The sequence below is a fragment of the Suricata suricatta genome, chromosome 2 (assembly GCF_006229205.1).
Source record: "Suricata suricatta isolate VVHF042 chromosome 2, meerkat_22Aug2017_6uvM2_HiC, whole genome shotgun sequence".
Lineage (NCBI taxonomy): Eukaryota > Metazoa > Chordata > Mammalia > Carnivora > Herpestidae > Suricata > Suricata suricatta.
This window is the reverse complement of record NC_043701.1, coordinates 1,115,997-1,142,405: the sequence shown is the minus strand read 5'-3', so window position 1 is coordinate 1,142,405 and position 26,409 is coordinate 1,115,997. Positions and strand designations below refer to the sequence as shown.

General features: G+C 60.3%; 1 protein-coding gene across 1 annotated transcript in view; it reads right to left on the bottom strand.

Annotated features, from left to right (window-relative positions):
* The window catches only part of PTPRN2 (protein tyrosine phosphatase receptor type N2), a 97,671-nt gene extending 71,826 nt beyond the window's left edge, over window positions 1-25,845 (bottom strand). The window contains exons 1-3 of the mRNA XM_029920879.1: window positions 25,708-25,845; window positions 24,951-25,163; window positions 5,333-5,527 (exon numbers count right to left, since the gene is read on the bottom strand). Of these exons, the coding sequence (XP_029776739.1) occupies window positions 5,333-5,527; window positions 24,951-25,163; window positions 25,708-25,830 (531 nt within the window). The 5' untranslated portion in view covers window positions 25,831-25,845. The remainder of the gene's footprint in view (window positions 1-5,332; window positions 5,528-24,950; window positions 25,164-25,707) is intronic.
* Window positions 25,846-26,409: the final 564 nt, after the last annotated feature.

Genomic DNA, 26,409 nt, shown 5'->3' with positions numbered 1-26,409 from the left:
GGGGGGGGGGGGGGGGGGGGGGGGGGGGGGGGGGGCGGTGAGGCTTGGACCGGGGAATGGAGTCATGTCTGGAAGCTGGCAGAGATGTGAATGGTTTGCCAGTCTCTCCTCATGTCCCGGGACCGTGCTCCGGCTGGGGGGTGGGTCCCTGAGACCGTGCTCCCAGTGGGGGTCCTGGGACAGGGCTCCAGCTGGGGGGTCCCGGGACAGGGCTCCGGCTGGGGGTCCCTGGGACAGTGTCCCAGTTGGGGGGTCCTGGGACAGTGCTCCAGCTGGGGGGTCCTGGGATAGTGTCCCGGTTGGGGGGCGGGTCCCAGGACAGTGCTCCTGCTGGGGGGGGGGTGCAGCAGTGTTTCTGCTCATGCAGCCCCTGTGGCTCATGCAGGAGGTGACAGGAGACAAGTCTGTCACCTGTTTCTAGCTGCAGGACACGGTTGTTCAAGCCCCAGCCCTTGTCACGGGCTCACTGCAGCCCCCACGTTCCTGACTGAAGCCCCAACCCCCCGGACTCAGGACACAACCGTATTTGGAGATGGGGTGTTGATTCGGTGACTAAGGTAAAGTGAGGTCAGTGGGGGGCGGGGCTGGTCCAGTGTGACCAGAGTCCTGGTAAGAAGAGGAGGTGAGGACACAGACACACAGAGGGTCGGCCGGTGAGGGCACGGCACACACGTGCAGGGAGGAAGGCTCCGGGGGGGACCCAGCCCTGCCCACACGGTGATCCCCGACTCCCGGCCTCAGAGACTTTGAGGAGCAGCAGCGTGTTGCTGACCCCAGGACAGGTCCCTCGAGGCCCAGAGACCCCCAGCAGCCAGGCCCTCGGCCCCCTCAGGCTCCTCCCCCTGCCCCGCTCACAGCGCTGGCCGCCTCCCAGTGTGACTTTTCAGACCTTCTTTCCTGGGGTCCTCACTGAAACTCATCCAGGCCGGCCGGCGTCAGAGCCTCTCTCCCGGCGCCTCATCGGGCCAGAGAGGCTCCCGCCACCACGGCGTCGAGGTCGGTGACCTCTCGCTGGCACCCGTGGTTCATACCACGGAAATGTGTGGTGTGTCTGCGAGGTGGGCTGTGGAAGCCAGTGGACGGCAGCCCTTGGGAGTCACTTCCGGAAGGAACGGCACGTTGCTCCCAAACGCAGGAAAGGTTGCCCCCTCTGACCCACAACGAGAGAGATGTAAATTAGAACCGCTTTCACACAGCATGTCCACACGGCAGTGGGAAAGACCCGTGGCCAGCGCCCCAGGCTGGGGGATCTGGGGACACCGTGCCCGACGCAGCTGGCGGGCGGGCCGGCGGGCAGACGTTCGTGCAGGAAGTTCGCCACTACCTCTTGCAGTAAACGGAAGGTAACCTCGATGACCGGGGATCTTGTAGAAACTTTCACACGGGATGTGTCTTCTGAGAATTCGCAGGTGGAAACTGCCCATTACCCGAGCAGTGGAAAACCGACAAACTATCCAACGTCGAGTAGCGGGAAAGCCAGGGGCCGCTGAGAAGAGCAGGGTCACGGCCGCACGTGGAGCCGACTCTCAGACACAGGCTCGTGTGGACGGTGGGCTCTGTGGGAGCCAAACTACCTGCTTGTCACAAAAAGTCTGCACTCCTGCTGGGCCTGGGGACGGGGCCGGCCACCCCCGTGAGGACGGCAGCCACTGAGACCTGGGTGCTCGCCTGGGTCCCTGAGAGCAGGGCCACCGGAGGAGGGCCACCAAGGGCCACAGAACCAAGTCCTTTTTGGAAGAGGGGCAGGCGCCGGTTCTCAAGATGAAGGTGCCGAGGCCGCCCCAGTGGCCGCGCGGGGCTCCCGCTCCCTGACCCGCAGCCCGGCAGAGCGTCTCCGGGCCACCTTCCTAGGTCGGCCAGGGACTCGTGCCGCTGGTGATACCCTGGTGGAGGCAGGCTGGGGGAGCGCCGGGTGCAGCGGGAGAGGCGGGGGCACACACCTCTCCCCCTCCCCTGCACACACCACTCCGAGGCCTGGCCACAAACCTGCTCCAGCAGCTCACCCCTCTCTCCTCCCTGGGGACGCCTTGGTCCTTCCCGTCACAGGACCGCAGTTTTGTGCACTCACTCCGGCACTCGGCGGCGCGGTCCTCCCCTGGGAGCTGATACCCGCTCCCACCTCTCGGGGTTGGAGCTGCGCCTGCCGTGCGCATGCTCAGGGACGCCAACTCCTGCCTCACACTTTCCGGGGACGAAAGGCAATCACAGCACGACTGACCCTCAACATGGGTGGAGACGTATTTGTAAGAGACCACCCAGCACCGTCTTCCTGGATTCAGTTCTCCGCTCCTTCGGTCGTAATGGGGACGGCACCACGCCGACTTTCCCACCGTGTCCCCGCTCCCCACGCACCATCCCGTCCCCGGCGCTCGGGCCTCTGCAGGAGGGCACGACGAGGCTGGCGTAGACACGGCCTGGCCACTCCTCCCGCGCTCTCGCGGGTGGCGCCCCCATTACGCCTGCTTCGCGGGGGGCACCCGTGTCCTCGGGAACTCTCGGGACGGTGACCTGCGCTTGGCACCTGCCGAGCACCAGGCTCCAGCTTCTGGGAGCACATGTGATGCGGCAAAGACCTTCCTAACACCCAAGTCCCAAGGCGCTGTCTTCCCTCCAGCAGCCCCGTGCCCGGCCCGGACACAGCAACGTTCATGACAGACTCCTTCCCCGAGCCCTGCGGGAGCCAGAGGGAGCACCCCCCTGCGTGAGCCCGAGGGAGCACCACCATGCCGCCCGGCGAGCACTTCAGAGTCTCATTCCTTCTGCGAATCTCATGGGGCCCCCACTCCCCACCCGGCCGTGGCTCCAGCTCATGGGACCCAGATCCAGCGCTGCCCCCTGCAGCACCAGCAAGGCTGGGGTCCACAGACCCGGCCTCCCAGGACCTCTTTCTTGAGCCGACCCTTCAGTGCCCTAGCAGGGCAGCTCTGATGGCCCTGGTCTGTGCAGGAAGACCAGCCCGTTGGGCAGGGCGTTTATTTCTAGAGTTCTCTTTCTACGGCTTCCGGGCAGGAGATCACAGCACCCTGCACAGGAAAGCCCCGGCCGCTACAGCAGAAAGTGACCAAGAGGGGACTCCTTCCTCAGGCCCAGCTGAGGCTGATTCTCCCCAGGAGCCTCACCCTAGGTCCACCAGCTTCTCAGGCGAGCCCCGCCCCCAGGCAAGCCCCGCCCCCACCAGCCCCGCCCCCAGGCGAACCCCACCTCCACCAGCCCCGCCCCCAGATCCCCGGCCCCTGACAGTACTCTGATACGAGGGATGGACTTCTGGCTTGACTTCCCATGTCACGTGTTCCTTCAAACATGCGTTCCATCCTTTGCTGACGAGAATGTTCCAGTTGTGCACCCTCACCCCTGATTTTAGTGACGCGTATGCTTTCCAGACACCTTGGCCAATGCCTTTCCTACTTTGTGGGGTGCCCCTTGCTTCCACCCCTAGTCCCACTGTAAACGGCTCTGCTGTGGATTCCATCCTCCCCGTTAGTTAAAATGTCACATCTGTGGGGAGCAGGGGCGTATCGGAAAGATTGGTCCCTGGGATTTGCCTGGACCTTGCATAATTTATCTGATGGTCTTTGAGTCCTTCACATGCACTTCAGGAAGATCATCGCATAGCTGTCTTATAAACATGGAAGTTTCTTTATGCAGCATCGAGCTGACTGATCACTGCAGAACTGCCTTCCCTGTAGCCTTAATGAGTTAGAAGGTCAGGCATTCTGGCACATTCCTGCGGTTCTGACACGCCAGGTTTCTACAGGCGGTGCTAGGGAGGGGGAGGGCCATTCTCGAACCGATCACGCGAGTGCCAGGTACTGATGGCTGTGACTCTGGTCTAGCCCCAGCGTGCTCTGTGGCCTTGCATTCCCCGTGAGAATGGACCACGGCCTCAGGACCTGAAGGATGAGTCATTTCACCTGCTTTTGGTGGGTGAGAATTTTTGTAAAAATGCTACTGGTTCACTTAGGCCAACAGCTTCAGGCCTCCGGGCTCTGCACAGGGGAGACGCTTGGGATGCAGATAAGGGGCGCGGGGGCAGGAGGGGGCAACGCAGGGCCCGACCCTACATGTCGAGCTGGGTCAGAGGACGCAGCGAGTGCTGAGGGCCCCGCGCACAAGCAGGGGGACCGAGCACAGACCAGGTGTCCACCGAGGGTCAGGACGCAGGTGGAAAGGCTGGGGCAGGAACCGGCAGTGGGGGTGTCGAGGAGGGGGTGCTGGCCGTCAGAGCCCCTCCCAGGAGGCCGGCGGCGTGGATGGGAAGGGCCTCCCCAGATACCCCACTGCCGTTTCTCTGTCTTGGACGCCCAGCCCCGGGACTCCGGGACACTCCTTCCTGGCGTGCCCGCCCCCAGCCTGTGGTACTTTGCTAGGGCAGTTGTGGGGCCCGGGCTGCCGGCTCTCTGCGGTCTCACCAGCCCATGCTGCTGGTGGGCAGATGAGGGAACTTTCCACAGAAATGAGTGTTTAAAGACAACAAACACAGCCTTCGGGGCCGTCCCACGCTGACTCTGGGGATGTGGAGCAGACCACGAAACCCAGGGCCCTGATCTGGGGTGCGTCAGCCGCGCGGCGCGGCCGTGGCACCGTCTCTGGCACCGTCTCCGGGAGGACGCGCAGCTGGCAGGTGCGCAGCCTGGATGTGCAGGGCGGGGCGCTGCTCCGGGAGGGAGCCGTCCGTGCCAGGGGCTGAGGCAGGAAGCGCTCTCTCGCAGGGAGACCCGCACCAGTTCCATACCCGGGCTGCCGAGCACAGACTCCCCACGCCCGCCCCGGGGCCTCGAGAACAACACTCAGCTCGGGGAGAGGACGGGGCAGGTCCCACCCCTGTGCAGGAGGGGGGGCCCCTGGTGCGGTTTCCTCCTGGGGCCTCCGGGGCCTCCTCCTATGAAAGAGCTGGGCTCTGCGTCCCCACCTGTGCCCCCGAAGCAGCACGTGAGGGACGTTCGTGCCCCCAAGCCACGCCTGGGGTGCCGCCAGAGGGGAAGGCACCACGCGTGTCTGGACGAAGCAGTGCACACAGTAGGCACTCACTGCAAACAAGACAACCAGGATGGACGCGCATTCTGGCAGAAGACAGGGCGACCCCGGTGGTCACACATTCCCGTCCTCTCTTAACCTGGGAGGACTGGGTCAGTGGAGCCCGGACACTCTGGGACTTGGTCTCTGGCTGGCCAGCCGGCCGGCACAGTCAGGTCAGCGGCGGACGCTTCTGCGGTGGCCAGGTGTGTGAGGGACAGGCCCAGGGGACCCAGGGCGCCGGCGGCCCCACCCTCCCCACCCCCGCCTGCCCCCCTCCTGCAGACCCGGGAGCGGCGCCTCCCGACTCGGGCCTTACCAGGACCATGTGGCCGGTGGAGATGTCCATGTGGGGCTGCACTGGCTCCTCTGACCAGGACGACGTGCTGCTCCGCGCAGAAGGGCTGGGCACCGGCCCGTCGCTGACCTGGGAGGAGACGCTGTCGATGCGGGCCGCGTGCGGGCCCTCCGGGCGCTCCGATGGGCGCGTGGCCATGCGCTGCCGGCACAGCTCCTGGGGGACATGGAGGGCAGGTCAGTGCAGCCCCGGCAGCCCGAGAGCCAAGGGGCACGTGGGGGTCTTCCCTGCGGCCATGCACATGCACGCGCACACATAGATCACATGCATGGACGTGCACACAGCCACACATGTACGCAGTGCACACACACATGCGTACACATGCACAATACACAGATACACACACACACACACACACACACACACACACACACACACACACTGCAGACACAGACACAGATTCAGACAAAAGGGCCACTGGACTGAGCTCCGCGGTGACACTGGATGGAGCTCCGCGGTGACCCTCGACCCCCCTCAGGACCGTGCAACGCGCAGGCTAAGTCAAGCCTCCGTCCTTCCCCCTTAGGAGACGGGTCACAGAGGCAGGGAAGGGTGTGCACTTGCTCTGAGGTCCCTACCACGGTCAGGCTGTCGGGGGAGGGGGACCAGCCTCTGTGTGGCTCCTCCCTCTGCCCCCAAACAGGGAAGGGCCCACACAGGCGGTCCAAGAAAATCATGTCTAAAAAGGAAAGTATGTGGTTAATGGAAAAAGGTTTGCTTCTTTGTCCCAAAGACAGAGTTTCTAGATGTAAAGGAAAATCTCAGGGCGATGGCCGAACGGAGCTTCTGTTCCGTCACCGCAGGGTCCTCACCACCCCACGCAAGGTGGACACGGCGCTCAGGGACGGGGGACCTGGTCGAGCCCCACGTGAGCTGCTGGCTGTCACTGGACAGTCGGCCGGACGCCCCCCACCTCTCACTAGCAAACCACCACCGTGCAAGGGCTCCGGCATCATGACCTCATGAATTCCACCCTGAAAATATCACTGTAACTTGAGCCATCAAAATAAAATGGTATCAGGAGAAAGGCTGTAAGTGAATCCGAGCCCAAGACAGGAATTAAAAACGCTTCACGGGACCGGATGCTCGAACGCTGCTCCCCCCGCAGCTGCCGCCCCAGCGCCACGCGCTGCCAGGCAGTGGCTAGTGCCCACACACACTCGCATGGTTTCCAGAACCTTCCACGCGGCTGCCGTTTTCCTCAGTGTTGGAGACCCTCACGAGGCAGCCGCCACTGTAGAGAGAAGCCCTCTCTGGGCGCAGCTTCCGGGGAAGGCCCGGCACGTGGGCCTGGGCCCGGGCCAGGCGCGCCGAGGGGAGCCCCGTGGTCCACGCCGCACAAACCCTCCGCCCGCCAGAGCCGTGGGTCTCGGGGAGCTGGGCCGTGGGCATCCGAAGAGCCGGAAGCCGTCAAACACGGGCCGCCCTGAGGGCGGCGGGCGGCGGGGAGGAGCCACTGCGCGTCCCCTGCGTCTGCCCGGCTCACACGTGGCTCTTACACACCGAGTGTGTTCCCGAGCCCAGCCAGGTCTTCTCACAATCAACAACAAGCAAGCCCCAGACAGCAGGTAGACGGTGTCAGCAGCCTCTTCCTTCCCAGGGGTGAGGTTCACCTGCAGGATCGAGCCGCCAGTCGTAGCGGACCCTCGAGGCCGCAGACCCTCGAGGCTCAGAACGCCCGGCCCAGGAGCGCCTCTGGGGACGCAGGTTCCAGACGGCCGCCATTTGGCCACCAAGAAACAAACGTCACAGCAGCTGGCTGGCACCCGAGGACTGTGTGGGGCTGGGGGGCGCCCACCCTCACTCCCCTCGAGGGAGACGGCACAGCCTCCAGCGCACAGGCGCGTCACTCGAGATCTCCGGCGTTTCCACTTTAACCCTGGAAGTATCAGCCTTGTTGCCTGAGCCGCTCGTGGTGGCCGTCAGGGAGAGTTCCGTCACTACTCGGCGGCCAGCGCGGACGTTAGCACGACAGAAGTGAACAGTCCCAAGGGCTCAGCAGCTCAGAGATATTTCCAGAGAAACCACAGAATTCTGGAGTCGTCGGTCAGACCTTGTCGGCACCTGACTTAGCAGCTGCCCGGGGGCTCCGCGGGGCCGCTCGGGGCCGGGCAGCTGCACGAGGCTCCAGGCTGGCGCCCCTCGTAGGCCCCTCTTGAAAACAGCGGCATTCTGGGGGCGCCCGGGGGGCTGAGTTAGGCATCCGACCTCAGCTCAGGTCGTGATCCACAGCTGGTGGGTTCGAGCCCCGCATCATGCTAACAGAGATTGTGCGCGCAGCCAGCGCGGCCTGGGAGAGGGCGGCGCGTGTGGGAGGGGCCAGCCCAGCCTCCGCGTCCCTCTCGGTGCCTGTGTGAACGCTGGGGTCGGATGAACACGCCCTCCAGGAGGGGACACAGGCTGTGCCAGGGCCCCGACTGTGAGCCTCTCTCTCTGGCAGCCGGGTCCCCTCCGGATGCCCCCCAGGAGACTTCTCTGCCCATGGGAGAGACCTCTGGGGAGGCACCACGTGTCCCTCTAATCAGTGCTGTAGGCGGACTATGGCTGAAAATCAGTAATAGAAATCCTGTATTCTGACCAGTCTCTGTGCTCTTACCTCATTTTATAATCTTATTTTTTAAAGTTTTATTTATTTTTGAGAGCCAGAGAGAAAGAGAGAGAGTGGAGGTAGGACAGGGAGGAGAGAGAAAGCCCAAGCAGGCTCCACAGTGTCAGCGAAGAGCTGGATGCGGGGCTCGATCCCACGATCCCACGTGAGATCACGACCTGAGCCGAGATCAAGAGTTGGATGCTCAACCGACCAAGTCACCCAGAGGCCCTCCTTACTGTTGCTTTAAAACTAAAATTTCCTGAGGACAACTGAGTTCCTCTTTAAGAGACAAGCCGCAGACTGCGGCCTGCCTCACGTGGCGTGGCCAGGGCCAGGCTCAGGGGCCTGCGAGGTGCAGACAGAGAGCTCCCAGCACAGCCGTGCACCGCCCCCCTCCACCCCCCGCCCCGACCGGCCTCTGGGTGACGCCACACTGTTCCTCTGAAAGTCCCGTCTACGCCAAAGAGGGCAGTCCAGGTCCGCAGAGAGGCGCGTGCGGGCCTGAGCCTCTGGCTCCTTCGGCAGCGCCCAGCCCTGCGGAGGGCACAAGCCTTTACTTAGAATGTTCCGTGAGGTCTACCGCTCTAGTTCCTGCTACACGGAGCCGCATCAGTCCAGCGCACTGCTGGCCAGGCTGCTAGTGGCCTCCGTTGACTCTCACGGGGGGCCCACATAGGAAGAGCAGACACTCATGGCCAGTGACAAACACCCATCACACTCTGAGTACCGTTCTGCCGAGGGTAAAACACAGGCTCAGGGCCGTCTGTGGGGGGCCCTGAGGTGCGCAGAGCACCGGCCGTGCCCAGAGCAGTGGGCGGGTGCGCTCCGGAAGCAGCCGGGAGCCCGGCACCACAGGCTCAGATTTCTCTGGTTATGACCCGGCAAGTTCCCTGGGTCGGGCTACGGATGCCGCAAAAGGGAAGTGGTAGGAGGCACAGGCCCATCGATGGCATTAGCGATACCCTCGCCTTCCGGAATGCGGCACCCACTCAGGGACCCCGGGCATTCCCGCGCCTGGCACCACCCTGCCCTGAGCACAGGAGAGATTTCTCCCAGATGTGTCTTCGCCAGAAACGGTCTGCGGTACCTTCCGGAGCCCTCATCGGAAGTAAAACCTTATGATGTTGAAGACCCACACCAACTCCTCTTCAATGTCTGTTAGCACTTTGATGAACATGGTCCTGGCCACTCAGCTCGACCGTGTTTATAGGACAATGTTTGTAAACAATGGCAATCTTTGTGTGGGAACTCATGTGATTCAATGGCCAGCAGAATGTTAGTTATGAAGGAAGATGGGCAGGGCTAATCAAATGAAACTTTTGGTCACAGACCCACACGTGGGGCCACCCAGTGAGCCACACAACTCCCTCCAAATGGCTCCTGACGTGCGCCGTCCTCACCCACTCATGCCACCGAGCACCGTACGCCCGAGACCCGGAACTACTCTGTGCTGTGCCCTCTGCAGGTGTGGTGTGCACCCTCTCAGCCAGACAGCTCACTGCGGGTCCACGAATCTCCCCGTGGGAGCGGCACCAAATCGGTTTTCTCATCTAATGCCTGCTTTATAGCAGAGGAGATGCCAATGCACGTGTGAGTTAAAGGTTTGTCTTCCAGATGGCAAACGGGGAAATCACTTATTTTGGACTCCTTGCTCTGTGTCTTCAGGACATCCACCTCTGGAGATGGGGCTTTCTGGAGAGATCTACTCAGCCAGCCTATCTGCTCTGTACCTTCCTAGCAGTCTGCCCTCTGCTCCTGGTACAGAAAGTTCTTAAGGAAAACAGATGTAAACCAGTTCACATTCCTGAGGGGAAGGGGGCACACAGAAACGAGAAGACACGATTTCGCGGGTGATCTCCGCAGCGGTCACGGTCGATGGTCATCCCCTGCCCTTGGGAAGCACGTATCCTGGATGACTAGTGTCTCGGGAAATCCCACAGCAGAAAGACAAACGCTCAGCGCCGGAGAACGCGGGCCTGAGGCGGACCCCTGTCTGAGTCGTGACGGGGGTGCCGATGGCCAGGACCACGGGCCCGATCACAGCAGCCAGAATCCCATCTCGGTCACGGCCCGGCTGCGTGACTCTGGAGACACTGCTCAGTTCCGTGTCTCCGTTTTGTGACCTGCAGAGAGGGGCAAGGACAGAGCTCCACGGAGCTGGGGAGTTGACTCCGGGAGCGGGTGTGCACGAGCAGCTGCGCTCCCCACAGAGCTTCCTTTGTGCCGGAGCACCGGAGGTCGGGACAGCAGGTCAGGGCCCAAGGCCACCCGGCTGGACCATGGACGGCACCCCAGGCCATGTGGAACCCAACGTGACAGCGGACCACAGTCTCCTCCCCCTTCCTGTAGCAGCCAGAGTTACAGGACATTTAAAAAACAAAAGTGAGGGGCACCTGGGTGGCTCAGTTGGTTGAGCGTCTGTTTTCAGCTCAGGTCATGATCTTGAGGTTCATGGGTTCGAACCCCACGTCAGGCTCTGTGCTGACAACTCGGAGCCTGGAGCCTGTCTTCGGATTCTGTGTCTCCCTCTCTCTCTGACCCTCCCCTGCTCGTGGTGTGTGTGTGTGTGTGTGTGTGTGTGTGTGTGTGTGTGTGCCTGCCTCTCTCTCAAAAGTAAATAAAAACATTAAAAAATTATTTAAGAAAGAAGAGTGTTTTCAGTTCCACGAATTTAAGTGCTCCATCCCAAAGTCAGCGCCAGAAGCCTGTGCCGCACTGTGTAAAGTATCCAGAAGGTTCCTGCTTTGTCAGGAAAGGCAGAACTCAAGTGCCCCCACCCATGTGCTCACAAACCCTCCGAGCACATTCAGAACCTCAGCCTCTGAGGGCGCGGGGCTGCCTCCAGCGTGTCCAGAGTCCATGGGCAGTGTTGTGGCCAGGCTTGCCGCTCACGTGCACCCGTGGGCCTCCAGACCCCAGGGCCGGGACCCCCGAGTCAGCATGGGGTTTGTTCAAGCCTGGAGAGCTCTACATGTCGAAGTAAACCCCTGGGGTGCAGGGTGCCGGCTGGGGAGCCCCTGAGGTGCAGGGGTGCGGGGTGCCGGCTGGGGAGCCCCTGGGGTGGAGGCTGGGGAACCCCTGAGGTGCAGGGTGCTGGCTGGGGAGCCCCTGGGGTGCAGGGGTGCGGGGTGCCGGCTGGGGAGCCCCTGGGGTGCAGGGGTGCGGGGTGCCGGCTGGGAAGCCCCTGGGGTGTGGGGTGCAGGGTGCAGGCTGAGGGAACCCCTGGGGTATGGGTTGGGGAACCCCTGGGGTGCAGGCTGGGGAACCCCTGGGGTGCAGCTGCAGGTTGAGGGAACCCCCGGGGTGCCGGGTGCCAGCTGGGGGACAGGCCTGAGCAGCGCGCTGACCCCACGGCGTCACCTCCTGCGTTGCCGCCCGCTCCCTGCTACCCTCGCAGCTGAGCCCCTGGGCTATTCCCGCAGAGCCTCAAACTATTTTATGCTTCTTTGTAACACAATTTGCAAAATAAGTTGAATAGGATTCTGGGGGCAGAAATCCATCCGTACACATAATAATGCAAATGTCTCACTTCTCAAATCTTCATCTGATGGGGAAATTGCAGAGTGGGAATCGCTCGGAGAGAAAAGACCTGTCATTCCCAAATTCTGCGGAAAGAAAGACCAAGACGACAAAGGCTTAAGAAAAACCTCTTTGTACCTTTCAGGGAACAATCGGAACAAAGCCGCGCACGCCCGAGTCTGTACACAAAGGGCGGCTGGGGCTTCAGGGGCATTTGGAGAGCGTAATTTGTGGTAACAGGGCAGAGCCGAGGAGGGGCGCACAAAGCGCCGGGAAGGAGGGGCGTTCATTAGGGTGCGCGGAGCGAGCGGGCCAATTACGCCCCAGACCGGATAAAACACGCGCTGAAAAGGGGCCGGTCCTCTCTGGGGAGGGACCCGGGCCGGGCTCAGGGGGCACGGCAGGATCCGACAAACAGAGCGAAAACAATGGCGCACAAAGCACCCACAAGGCGGCCTCGCGGGGACGGCCGGGGGACGGGCGGCTGCGGAGCCCACCGGACGGGGCGGCCGGCGTGGCGGACCCTCCGCCGTGGAAGCGGAGGCAGGGAGAACCCCGGAGGGCAGGACGCGCTGAGCCTGCCAGGAGGAACGCGGGGTTTCTAGTCTGTTTTATTTTGCTCATCTCCCTCCCCCCTCAAATGAAGCATGTGTGACCTCTGTAATAAGAAAAACCGGAACAAGGTGTGTTTGAAACACATAAAACTCTCCACCCGCCATGGCTGGACTCCGCGAATTGCTCGGGACTGCGCGTGGGGGCCGGTGCGGGGAGGACCTCCCGGGCGGTCGCGCGGCGGGGGCGGCTCATCAAGGAAGGAAAGCGAAGAGAGAAACGGAAACGTCTCGCCGAGCCGCCTCCTGCTCCGCACAGCTCGGTGCGGGCGCCGCTGTTGCACCACAACGCTGGGCACAAGCGGGGAGGGGCTGCTGCACGTTCCGGGCGCCCGGGGGTGCCCGCGGGCCCCAGAACTCAGATCTGGCTCTGGGAGCCGTTCACATAAATACCGCGCCATAAATAGCTTGTCTGATCAGTGCTGCCGCGGAAAAGGGAAAGGAGCCCCGCGCTCCGTGCACGTTGGAAAGCTCTCCCAGACGTCCCGGCCCCTCCCCCCCCCGCCCCGCCCCGCACGCTGAGCGGGGACTCGGGCCATGGCCATCTCCGGATGGGACCTGGAACCCTCCCTGCCCGCCCCCCAGGAGGTCAGAGCCAAGGCAGGGGCCCAGCGGCCCCGCCCCTCACCCAGGCCGGGCCCACACCTGTTCTCTGCATGCAGTGCCCATTCCGCAGCCCCGGCCACGTTACCTGGCCTGTGGCACGTGGCCTGTCTCCAGGCACGGCCCTGCCCCCTCCAGTGGACTGCTCAGGGATTTCGACCGGGATGGGGGGGCATCACGAACACGCGAGGTGTCACACCCCCACGGGACCAGGTCTGCTCACCCGGACCGCTGACAGGAGACCCGGGACCCTGCGCCCCACCCCCACCGCGGACGCCCGGATACGCACGAGGGCCGCAGGCCGTGGCCCTCTGGCTGGACGCACAGTCGTGTTACTTCAGGTGCCGCGTTCCGCACCGTCAGTGACCGAACCCAAACAGCTCCGTGATGAACGGTGTCTACAAGGAATACTGCGTGACTTTACCCCATTTTGCAAGCTGTTTTCTCAAGATAAAACTTAAAGATATGGAAACATTTTAACTCCTAGAAGTGAAAGTACTTCTCAACACTCTTCTGAATCCAGAAGGGCCTTCGGGGAGTCTGACGCGGGCAGGAGAACAGCTGCGTCTCTCCGCCGTCGGCCCGGGGCCTTTGGCCGAGACAATGACCCCTCCTCTGCTCCTTGAGGGGCAGCGCGCCCCCCACGTGCGCCCTGAGCGACGCCGTCCTGTGTTGCTCTCTATCTCCCGGGGTGTCGGCGGCACTCTCTCCTGGGGTGGCCCAGTGGCCCGTGCCATCGGCGTCCAGCCACCCTGGGTGCCCGGGCGCCGGAATCCGTCCCACTGCAGGGAGCAGAGAGCTGCGCTTGGAAGGCCTGGGGGACAGCTCGGGGGACGCCTCCGGCCTCACAGAACCTGCGGGTGGCATGCTGCCCACACGGGCCGCTCCACACTCTCTCTGTCCAAACGTACATGACGCGCCCACGGTCAAACCGGAGGCAGCCCCTCCCTGATGACCAGAGGCACTTTCTCCCCTTGCTCTACACTTGATCAACATCAGACTGAAGTCAGGAAAGAGCCACGAAGATAAAAACAGAGGAAGGAAACATCACTTCAATAAACGTCCCTGCACAGCCTGCAGTTAACAACAGTTCGCGACTGTAGCTGGAGCTCGGGGGGCGGGGGGCTTGTCTGACGTGCGGTGCCCGCACGACACCCCTCCACTGCAGCCCCTGCGGCCCGCGCCCGCCCGAGATGGCTCCGGAGCTCACGGCTTCCGCGACCTCGTGCGCAGAGCCAGGCTCCAGCGCCCTGCACACGTGTCTCAAATGCGGACGATGAGAAGTTGCCAAGTCCGGCAAGACGAAGCCCGGTGCGTCTTCAGAGCCGCCTGGGCCCCGTGGCCTAAGGGGTGAGCGCCTGTTTCCTACGAGAAACTCCTGTCACTTTCCGAACTTTCCTCTCGCTCCCAAAAGGTGATGAGTTACATCACTGATCACATCGCCACGTCGCTCAGCCCCGGGTGCTCCCTGTGGGGGGGCTCCATTCTGGGTGCCACTGTCACCAGCAATGGTCAAGGGCACAGCCCAGGGGCAGTCCCCCAGCCGGCTGCCCCCACCTCGGGCCTCGAGTTGGCTGGCTCTTCCGGAGCACCAACCACTGCCCTGCGAGGTGAGGTGCCTTCCTTACGTGGATCTGGCATTTCAGGAGACCCAGGTGCTCCCGGCTGGGATGGAACCACCGCACGGGGGTGGGGGGAAGGAACCCCAGATGTGGACCAGTGCTGACGGACTAGCCGCACACCCGGAGGCCACGTCAGGGCGAAACAAAGGGTCCGATGAAAGGGTCCCGGGGCTGAGAGCAAACAGGCCGTCCTGGGCCGCGGGAAGGCTCTGTGAGGGTGTGGGGCCAGGCAGGCTGACAGATGGGAATGATCTGGAAGGATAAAGCCGAGTGGGAGGGCTTTCAGTGTGAGGGGGGCAGTCTGCACAAAGGTTCAGAGACAGAAAAGCACAAGGGATATTCGAGGGGCTGCAAGGAGCGGGCAGGGGACACAAAAGGTATTCAGTCCTTCTTTTCTGCAGTGTCGCCTAATTAAGCCAAAGGGCAGGCCCTGGGGCGGGGGCGGGGCGGTCGCCCACGCAGCTGCCTCCCGCACCTCTGTCCAGGGCGGCTTGCTGCCCCTGAGGCTGCTCTGAATGGCGACCCGGAGGCCTGAAACCCCCACGAGGGAGCCCTGAGGAGCCAGGGCCTGGTGGCTTTGCAGCAGCAGTCTGCCCGGCACCGCGAGCCCCGTCCAGTGTCCTCGGCCTCTGAGGCCCCGTGACAGCTTCTGAGACCATGGTGCTGGCCTTTGGAGGAACTCAATACTCCCAAGGGACCTTGGTGACCCCCAGCGAGGGCGCCGTCCCGTGACTCAGCAGCGAGGGCTGCGGGGCGGGCTCTGCAGACAGGGTCCAGGGCACCCTGTGCTTGGGAGGCCGCCCACCACACATGGGGCCCCACTCCGCCCTGCCGCCCGGCGTGGGGTCCCTCTGCGGACGGTGCCAGAGGCAGGCCCGCCGCGGCCGGAAGCGCAGGCTTCAAGCAGCCGAGAGTCTGAGGTTTTGTCCCAGTTCCCCCTCGTGTCTCCTTGTCAAAGTCAGGGGCCACTGGGCTCCGGTTTTCATGGTCGTTGGACGTGGGAGAGGCCGGCGGCCCCCAGGTGGGCAGACGGTCCTGAAACACGGCCCCGGGGGGGCGTCCCCTCCAACCGACGATTTGGTTTCACAAACCTACTCAGGAAATGCTGGTTTCTGGTTAGGGCATAAGGCTTACGGATTTATGGAAGGTGCAATTCCAGGACTACTCCGTTTTGGTCATTCTTCTGGTTCACTGTCTTCACAAAGAATGAAAAGAGTGAACTGCTTTACTGATGGAACAAGTCCAGATGTTTCACTTTAATCAGAGAAGTTCAGTCCGGCTGCGTTTGGCGCTGACTTTCCGGGCAGGTTTGTCCCCTAAAGTGCCTAACCTGATTCCGGTCGAACGCCACGAGGTCAGTCCAAGTTCAAAGCTGCATCTCGTGTTTGCAGCCGCCAACCACCGCCCGACATCACACACGTCAGAACCTTGGCCTGACGCGCTCACAGCGTCGCCTCGGAACCTTCCGTCTCCTGTTTTCTGAGAACTTGTGCACAGGGACACACGCAAACCTACACCCACACACCTCACTTTGCTGTTGCTTTATTTTCAAATTTTAAATTAAAATGTTTTCGGGGCTGCTGGGTGGTTCAGTCCATTAAGCGTCCGACTTCAGCTCAGGGCATGATCTCACGGTTGGAGCCCCGCATCAGGCTCTGTGCGGACAGCTCAGAGCCTGGAACCTGCTTGGGATTCTGTGTCTCCCTCTCTCTTTCTGCCCTTCTGCCCCTCCCCTGCTCTCTCTCTCCCCCTCAAAAATAAATAAACATTAAAAAATTTAAAAAATGTTTTACGTCTTGTTTTAGAAAGGCACACGACCAGCAGCACGTTGTTTAGACATGTCTGGAGTCTCGGAACTGGACTGGCCCACGTGATTCCGCAAATAGACCTTCGAGCGTGTCTGGAGGTCCCCACAGGGTCACAGCCACTTGTGCGCCTTGGATGGAGGTCCTCCACTGGGGAAGGGGGCCTCCTCACGTGCAGCTTCAGGAGGGATGCACGCCGAGTGGTGGGGGAGGGAGGGGACGCCCGCTGGCCTGTTCCGGCAGCCAGATCGATCGGGCCGGCCTTGGTGACCCTCGGGGGGCCGATGTTGCAGTCCGAGCGCCCTCAGATCTTTATTTTCTGCGACCCAAAATCCTGAGTGAATACCTTTCCCGACAGTCACCTTTCTGACTGGAGACCGTTTGCGCGAAGACGCTGTCCCTGCTAACAGGGAAGACTCCATTCTTAATCAGCAGCTCTCCCCATGCAGAAAACCCCCGCGGAGACTGAAATACTTCGAGCAACGAGGTTTAAGAATGACTAATTAGATGGAGAAGAGAGACCCAACTATGTAGCTTTTCTAACGTAAGAGAGAGCGTTACTACTGTTACCTCCATAAGAAATGGCCGTGGGGGCGCCTGGGGGGCTCTGTCGCTGAAGTGTCCAACTTCTGCTCAGGTCATGATCTCACGGTTTGTGGTTTGAGCCCTGAGTCGAGCTCTGTGCTGACCGCTCAGAGCCTGGAGCTGCTTCACATTCTGTGTCTCCCTCTCGCTCTCTGCCCCTCCCCCGATCACTCTGTTTCTGTCTCAAGAATGAATAAACAAAAAAAAAAAAAGAAAGAAAAAAATGAAATGGCTGTGATTCTGCTCAGATTTGTATCCAGCAGAGACCACATTACACCTTGAGCACATCCCTTGCTCACCTCCTCCGGGAAGCCCTCCCTGACCACCCTGGGCTCCACGCACCATCAGGGCGCTGCTGGTCTCAATGCCGGTGTAAACTGACCTGGTGTGTAAGCTCCACTGTGAAATACACGTCTTCGTCATCCTTACTGTTACAGAAAACGTGATTCTTTCATTAGAAGGGATTAGCTTTCTGGGAAAAGGTCTACGGGACCACTTCTGAGTTCGGTCATCCAGCCTTTCGCAGGCCCTGCTCGGCCTCTGCTCCTCGGGGTGACCCACGCGCTGACCTGGCATCAGCACCCGGGCAGCTGGCAGACGGGGTGGGAGGAGGAGACCAGGGGGCCTTGGCCTGGGAGGAGGGGGGCGCTAACACGGATGCTGCCCCCAGGCCGGACTGACAGCCAGACCGCAGGACGCCTGCCTCCCTGGGTGGTGGGGAGAGGGGGGTCTGTTGGCCGAGCGTCTTCCTCTCGCGATCTTGAATGTTCCTGGTTTGACATTTGGAGATGACTGTCATCTGCCTGAGTCTCCCGGGTCTGATCGTGCGTTTGCTCTTTGCGAAGCTCGCTCCGAAGGCTGCAGTTTCCCCTCCCCACCGCACCCTGCAGAACCCCTCACCGCCCTCCACGCGGTGCGTGAGTCTGAGGAGCTGGGCGCGCCAGCCTCTGACGGGCCCGGGCACCGCATGCACGTGATGCCCTCAGGGCGGGGCACGCTCCCCGAGGCCACCGAGGGCTGCGCTGCATGGACGGTCCCCGCGGGGCCAGCACGGGCTCCCGGTGCAGGTCCCCGAGACAGGCTTCCCGCACTGGAGAGCCTCGCTCGCCGACACACCCCGGCCCTCCCGGTGGGGAGGCCGGAGGCCTGGGGACCCCCGGGCTCAGCTCTGGGCCTGCCGCCCTTCGAGGTGGGGTCTCTCTCCTGTACCTGCATCGCGTGCCCCTGGCCTCCAGAACGCCTTCCCTCCCCCTGCCGTTTTGTCTAGATCCCCGGTAAGCGCGTCCTGCACCTTCCCTCTCCTCCTGCAAGCCGCTCCTGCCGGCACCCACCTCACCCAGGGGGGCTCGGCACCCTGAGAACCTGGGGCAGCGCGTCCCCGGGCACACGCGGCCGCACGCGCCACAGACAGCTCCCCGACGGAGGGTCCGCCACGCCGGCTCGGGGCTGAGGGAGGGCTCTGCCGCTCTCTGGTCCCCAACAGATGTCCGGAGAAGCCCTCCACGGAGGCCAGCGGGACCTTCTCTTCACACCTGCGCCTCCTGTGTCTTCTGCAAAATGCGCCGAGGTTTACAGAAAGTATATGCTTTCTTTCCAGCTTGTGTGGCTTAAGTTTTGGTTAAGACAATGTGTCCACTCGGGGCACCTGGGGGCTTGGCCGGCTGAGTGTCTGACTTCGGCTCAGGTCGTGATCTTGTGGTTCATGAGTTCGAGCCCCGCGTCGGGCTCTGTGCTGTCAGCACGGAAACTGCTTTGCATCCTCTGCCCTCCCCGCCCCTCCCCTGCGGGCACGCCTTGTCCCTCAAAAATAAATAGCATAAAAAAAAGAAAAGAAACGATGTGCACCTGTCCGAACGGGGCCTGTGGAGGGGGCCAACCTGTGAGAACCAGGCATCTGAGAAGGGAGGGACGCACCAGAACCGGGCGGTTCAGACAGGCCCACGGCCAGCAGCAGGCCTGTCTCAGCGCCCACGATCACCACAGAGCTACCCTTCCTCAGAATTTAGAACTGAGATGCACTTACACTTCCGTGACCTTCTCTGACCTTCAAGGGCCCAGGGAAGAGCACACGGCCCCTCCCACCCCAATCTGCAGGGGAGGGGCCGAGAGGTACGAGCCCAGGAGGAGCGAAAGGATTGTGGTCTCTATTTCCATGTTCAAATATTGGGACAGAAACAGGGTTTTCACATGGCGAGGGGACCATGAGCCACAGGGTGGGAGGAGACCCCACCCCACCCCAGGGCTGCCGGGGTGCAGGGCAGCGGGCCCGGCCCGCGAGGACACAACTGTCCCCAGCGTGAGCTCGCGGGCGAAGGCCTGCCTGGCACTGGCCCTGCTTCCAGTGCGGTCATGAAGGATGGCCTGAGCCTGCTCAGCCTATTGGCCGGTGACGGGGACGCCCTGGGCCCGGCTGGCTCCCTCGTGAGGACATGCTCCCCCACCACCCCCGGGGCATCTGGCCTTCACGACCCTGACCTTGGCGTCATGTCTTGTGGCCCTGTCCCTACAATGGCTTCCTGTGGTTTGAGGGCAAACTCGTCATCTATGAGAAGTCAGGAACCAAGCAGAGAAGTGAGTTCCGTGTGCCTGAGGCCCCCAGGCCTCACACCATGAAGAGAAAGTGGGGGGGAGGGAGGCGTGGACCGCCAGGTCTGGGGCTCCAGACCGGGGAGCCGGTGCTCCGGCCCCAGGACTCAGTCTGTGCGGTGGGACGAGCCCTCACCTGGCCCCCGGAGGCTATGAGTCACCCTGATCAGCTCTGCCGCCACCAACCGCAGGGCCTGGGGCAGGGCACGGCCTGTCTGACTCTGACTTTCCTGACTTGGCCACACGGAGTGACCTGAGGGTCTGGTGTGGCTTCAGAGCACCGCTGTGGGTGCTGCCGGCTGACCAGCCGAGGGCCCACGGGGGACGGCCGGGGAGCCCCCCGAGCACGCAGGGGCCCCCGCTACATGGAGCACGCTCTGACTCTGACGGGGAGCAGACCGGAGGCGAGTCTGCGGCCACCACGACTGGCCCTCGCTCAGCAGCCACGGGGGGCCACGCACCCTCCCCCGAAGGGCTCCGGGCCATGCCCTTCGTGGTGGCCGGGCCCAACAACGGGGCACAGCGGGGGATCCCGGCCCCCCCCTTGTCCTTCCTTAAGAGACAGTTATTCAGGTAGCACCCGGACCCCGGAGCAGGCTGCCCGTGTGACAGCAAGACACGAATGAGAGGAAGACACAGGATGCAGCCCGGGACCCCAGCACCTGCCACCCAGAGCTTTTGTCTCCCAAGGATCTCACCGAGTGGTCTGTTATTTTCAATTAAGCCTGATCTAATTATTATCGTTTGATCAGGGGAGGCGGCTTGTCCTGTTAGGACAGCAACACGCCTCGCTTCTGTGTTCGGCTGTGTTGTTGGCAATCTCACCAGCCTTCCGCCTCCTCGAGATTTATTTCCAAATCTCAGGAGCTATTTTTGAAGAAGCACATCACACAGAAGCTGGAGAAGGAGCGTGCGGCCACGGCTCTTGGGAACTGCGTACCGGAAAATTTAAGACTTAAGAGGAAAACGCACTAGAAAGTGACGCCTTATTGAGCGATGGTCAGAACCAGAGTGGAATGGTCTAGAAGATTCGGCGGAGCCCGGTGGCCCTTGTACTGATCATGTGAGACCAAGTGCACATGCAAACACCTGTTCTCGAAGGGCTCAGGACGGATGACCTCCTTCACTCGGGGCCGGGCAGAGGCCTGCGAGTCCCCTCAGGTCTGGGGCGGCGTCGAGGGGCACCGTGACGTTTGGCCCCATCAAGCGACAATGTGGCCTCTCTGGTGACGCCCAGGCCTGTTCCTAGGGCCGCGGGGCACAGCACGCCGGGAAATCGTCTCACCCTCCCGCCAGAGGAGACACCAATTCAGTACGTGCAGACCTTCCGGAGAATTCTACCTACGGATCCAGGTGCAAACAGCTACTTCCTGCAAGGGCAAACTTAGCAAAATCCCAATTCTCAGGCTCGACTGGGTGAGGGAAATGTGAGTTCTTTAATAATATTTTAGGGGACCCTTCAATTTTTGTAGCAGGACAGATCCTTTGCTTGTTGGGAAGTTGCAAAAATAAAGTTACACTGATGTGCAAATTTAAACGTAAAGCGAAGAAGAGCCGTTCTGAGAGACGTAGTTGATGGAAACGGGCAATTTCAGGAGCTCGGGGTGGGTCCAGACGTCGGGAGACCCACTGCTGTCCCCCTGAACTGGGAAACGCTTCCCTCACTTGCGAGTGTACTGATGACCAAGCGTAACCTGCTTTGGGAAAAGGAAGGTCCCCTCGATCAAAGCCCGGGAGACTAAGCCAACGCTGACCCTGTCCTCTGGACGCCTGGCTCTCCCTTGCCCAGAGGTGGGAAGTCAGGCTGCCTTCAGGCCATGGGCCCCTCAGCCTGAGCGGAGGGAGCCCCGCAAGAGCAGTGGCCACAGAACACCTAGCGTCACTTAGTGTCACACCCTGGTCCCTGCCCGCGAGTGGGGCGTGCACCCGCCACACGCTCAAACGCGCGCTAGTCTCTGGTTCCAAAGGCCTCTGAGCAACAAGGAAACCTGGGTGTTGTGAAATTAACCATCAGAAGAGGCTTGTGGAAATTTCCGCCGGGGTCTGTGCCCTCTCGCATGGGGGCGGGAGCACGGGCCAGGGGGTCACTGAGCTGACTGCTCTGAGGGGATCAAGGCCTCATAGAAGTGGATGGGACACTCAGAGAGACTTCCTCCTGCCCATCGCTGCCCACGCACCTTCCACAGGCGCTGGAGCCCGTGGGAGGAGGGGCCAGGACGCCGGGTCTGGTCCCGCCTCCCTCCTTGGGAACCCCAAGTGAGCACACGCATTCACGCCGCACACACATGATGTACTGATGTGACAATTTGGGGAAAGAAAGAATAAACGTAAAGAAATTACCTTTTCAGATAACAAAGCAGATATACTACGCTTTCCACATTTAGAACAAGTAACATCTACTAAAACAAGGGGGGAAAGTTGGTGACCATTAAAAAAGTGACCTTTCCAAATGGATTTCAGTTATTCTGAAAGTTAATCTACCTGATTCTTTCAAGCTTGAGGATGTTAAAGTTTGACATATTATGTGGTAAGACTGAGCTCTTGGTAAGTGTTGAGGCATAAGAGTCTGTCCAGAAAGACCTGATTCTCCGATGGGTAAAGCAAACAAAAACGTCACCCATGGACGCAGGTGTGCACTAAGCCTCATGATGCCGACTCTGTCTACGAGACAGTTCTGTTCCGAGGAGGAGAAGGGAAAGGCTGAAACATGTCTGCATTAGGAGCTAACGACGCAGACAACTCACTGTTTTGAAACCGTGCTAAGATGATGATTCCGGAACACTCCAGAACGCACTGTAGCCCAAAGCCCCCAACCACGCGTGGTGAGCGCACAGGGCTCTGCGCAGACCGCCCGGCCTCGGAGGGCAGCCAGCAGCAGGGGTGCATCGACTCAGGCCACGCTGCCGTGAGGCCACTGCTGCGCTGGGGACATGTGGGCCCTCCTCTCAGGCCCGGGAAGAAGAGATCCCGGGGCAGAGGCCACCAGTGCCTCTGCTGGAGCAGACGCCCCGAGCTCCCCTCCGCCACTGCTGACCGGAGGCCCCCGTGGCCTGACGTGGACACTTATTTCTTCTACCTAAAGGTCCACTTCATATTCCGATGCCGGTAAGACTTACGGCATCGCCACCCGCTGCTCCGCATCCCCAGGTCGGCTGCTTCTAGCCTCACGCACACTTTCTTTCACAAACATTATAAAAATGAGTATTTTCATCGTCCCCAAGAGATACGGTAGGATATCCTATCGCCCAAGTTTCCTCGTCCAGTGATGGGACTTACGGAAGGTTTACCCAGCCCTTACTTCCACGGTCAGGTCAGCAGCGTGCCGAAGGCCAATGATGCAGAAACAAGAAAGCATCAAAGCCGTTCTTCCTGAAACTACCTTATGTCCGAGATGCTTTAGACAACTTCTCAGACGGACGTTTGAGTGCAAAGGGAGACTCGGGCGCGTTAGGGAGCTGATGCCTGCTTCACGGACGAGCGTAAACACCCTCTCTTGGCAGCTACACTTTTACGAGCCGGGAACGCAGAAGTCAGCTAGACCCAGAGTCACAGTCCTGAGCCCCCTTCCCTGTGCGCCGAGTCCCACCCCACCAGCCACGAACGCCAGCGCCGCGTCCCCGTCCACAGGCCATGCACAAGTAATCCAAGGACGTCCCTAAACCGCACACCACAGTGACCTCACAACCGAGCCCGTCTGAAAACCTTTACAATAATTTCATTTCCAACTTTCCCTAGATCGTATTTTTAAAGGAAAATTTTTTTCTTTTTTCCCCTTTTTATTAATCTGGATTGAAGAAAAGCACACATTTCATTTATTGTCTGGATTACAGATTCTTATTAAACAAACCAGAGCTCATTATAAAATCAATATCAACTTAACCACCATGCCCCCAGGAGGAGCAGCGGAAAGGTCACTCCAAGAAATTCAAACAATTTTCCTGCTGGGAGGGCATGATTTTAATTACAGATACTATTAATTAGAGCTGTCACCGGCAAGATTTTTTTCTGTTAATTACCAGAAACTCAGTTCTGAGTGTGCAATTTCAACCTGCATTTTTGCCAAACTTAGTTATTTCTGCATGCAAGGCCAACCTTTCCATTCTATCAATATTTTATATTTGAATTTCAAAGTGTATCAAAGGATGCCGTGCTTTTGAGAAACCCACCCCTGTGTGATCTCCGTCTCTTGCACACAGAACAGAACTGGTGTGATAATTTATTTATGTCCCAGCACAGACATGGCCCACAAGCCCCGCATCCTACACTGATGCTCTTGCTCAATAGAATTTCTGGATAAATTCTTACTAGTTTATGTGACATTTTTTTCTAGGCGGCTTCTTCAAACGTGATTTTTCTTTTGCTTTGAAGCAGAGCCGTGCGCTGGGGCTGAAATGTCACCTCCCACACATTTGAGGTGGCCATTTCTTTATAAAAGAAGATCATACTGACCAGCCTGTGACCGCCTCCAGAAAACCAGTGTTTCTTCTTCACTGGGGGACAGCACCAATAATTTTGAAATGTGGGGTGCGGGGGGAGCTATCTCCTGCTCTCTCTTAAGCACAGTGATTTTATGAATTCGTCCCCATGCCTTCTGCGTGCCACCGTCAGGATGGCCCAAGGAGCAAAACCAGTGAGCTCAGGCCAGGCCTAGAGGGCACCCCGCAGGACAGCTTGCGGGGGGAGGGGGTTCTAGAAAGAGCCTGGGAGCCCCCTGTGAGTGTCATGACAGGAGAGTAACATTCAACGAGTGCACGATTGTAAATGTGATGCTCGGGCACAAGACAGACATATTCCACAGCACAATCACGTCACCAGAGAAAACAAAGAATCGAGTCCAGTGGGAAAGAATCCTCCACAAATACATATCGATTGATTTTTAAAACGATGGTTAAACGTTTTACCTTCCCAACCAGGAAGCTGAATGCTGTTTTATATTAAAGGGAAGCCAACGCCCTGACTAGCGCGTACTGTGGGCTTGTGTGCCGTCAGAACAGAAGGCACGTTTTCGTTACAGGACGTTACTGAATATGAAGCTACGCTACAGAACGCCCAAACAGTCTGCGACGTCCCTGCGTCCGTGGGTCTGAACCTGCCTTCCTGACATTCCCTTTGGCTTCGGACTTGTTTCCAGGTGTGTCTGGGGGCGCGGCGCCAGCACGAGGCCGCCGCCCTGGCTCTCAGGGCCCTTGGTTTACTTCCCACTTATCGGCATTAGATTTCACTTTATCCAAATAATAGCAGAGGGCGGCCACGGGTCAGGTCAAAGGATCTTTTCATTCGAGACCCGGAGGAAGTCGACAGTTTAAGAGACACCTTCAAAATCCCACACAGCCCATCTGTCTTGCAACTTTGGCATTTTTTCATTAATAGTGGCCAAACTAAGAAAGATATCAGATAATACATAATTCATGCTTTGTACTTTTTCCACATTTCTAATGAGCAACATGCTTTCACAGCTAACTGAGACCGGGGAGAACAGAGTAAGATGAACACAAAGCACTAAAACTGTGGTTACAAGGTAACTCTGTGAATGCTAATGAGCAGTTTCCAATCCTCTTGCAGAAAGACCCAAACTACCGGCAAGCGAGAGGCTGGCCGCGGGGAGGGGCCTCCGGCGGCTAACCGATCTGGGTGTCCGGGGGTGGACGGAGCCCTTACCTGGTAGGCGGCTGTGGCGTCTGGGACAGGGGGGTCCCCTGGTCCTGACAGCTTGTCCTGCAGCCTGGAGCGGGAGGTGTGGCGCAGGCAGTAGATGACACCGGAGGCCAGGAGGACCCCCGCCATGGCCACGACGGAGACCAGGGTGAGCACGATGAATGGTGTCGAGTCCTCTCGCTCCGCCCGGCGAGGCAGAAGTTTGAGTTTGCTTTTCTGCAGAACAGGAGAGAAGGAGTGCGTTAGTGCCTAGCAAATTATGACCTCTCGGAAACTACCCTTTCCCAGGGGAACCTAAATGTGACAGCTCAGCACAGCGCGGGGGGGGGGGGTGCTGCAGCATCCGCGGGGAGGGCCTTCCAGAACAGCACCCCCAGGCAAAGAGGGAAGTTATTTCTAATTCGCAGGATACCAAGATGGCGGTGTTTTCAAAAGGGAACTCAGACGCATCACTTTTTTTCTCAAGGCCACCGATTTTCAAACGTAATAACGTGATGTCTGTGGCCTGCATCCTTCGTCCAGACGAGTGTGAGGGACACAGTTTATCCAGAGCAGACACCACAGATGTTTGGAGGCCGGGGGCCTGGAGCCCAGAGACCGCAAACATCCTAGAGCTCACAGCACAGAAGGGGGCGGGGTCTCCGCAAGTTTCGCGTCCGGCGGAGACGCGGCGGGGGCGGGGGCCTCCAGGACCCTTCCGCGCGGCGTCCTCACCGGCCTGAGCCCCTCTGCGCGCGGACGCAGACCCCGACGCGCGCACCTCACGCTTTTCCTCGCCAGGGGCCGCGGGGCACTTGGAACGCGAGGGTCCAGAGCGCTTCCCGGCGGGGTGGAGGGCGGGGAGACGAAGCCTCAGGGTCTCACTGACCGGGGGCGCGCACATCGCGGGTGTCCCGTGCCCAGGGCGCGTGGGGCGGCCGCGGGCTCCGGCCAGCGCGCCCCCCGCCGGTACCGGGGAGTGAACGGAGCCGCACGCCCCCGCCTCGGCCTCGGTTGCTACAAGATGAGAACAATTAGCAAACTCCTTCCACCACCTAATTTCGCGTGGTAACAAAATGGATTTTTCCCCATGAATGCCTGGCCGGCCTATTCATTATCTCTCTTCTATTAGTAATTTTCTGCTCCGCATTCAGCCTCCCACCTCCTCATTTCCTCCTGTCTCCGAGTGTACACAGGGCCTCTTATGTCAGGCTGGGCCATTTTTATCTTGTAATCATAAAGGCCACCAAAGCAATTATCGCCGGTCTTGACTGGAAAAGCTGGTCATTAATTAGCCTCCTTTTGCCTTCGGTGCCGCGGATTAGCTGGTGCTGGGACTGAGTTAATGGAAACGCGGGTTAAATGAGAAAGGACGCCGAATTTTCTGGCCTGGATGCGCGGCTCCGAGGAGGACGGCGACGCCGGCAAACGGCGGGGAGGGCGGGGAAGGGGCCGGGAGAGGGGTGGGCGAGGCGGGAGGAGG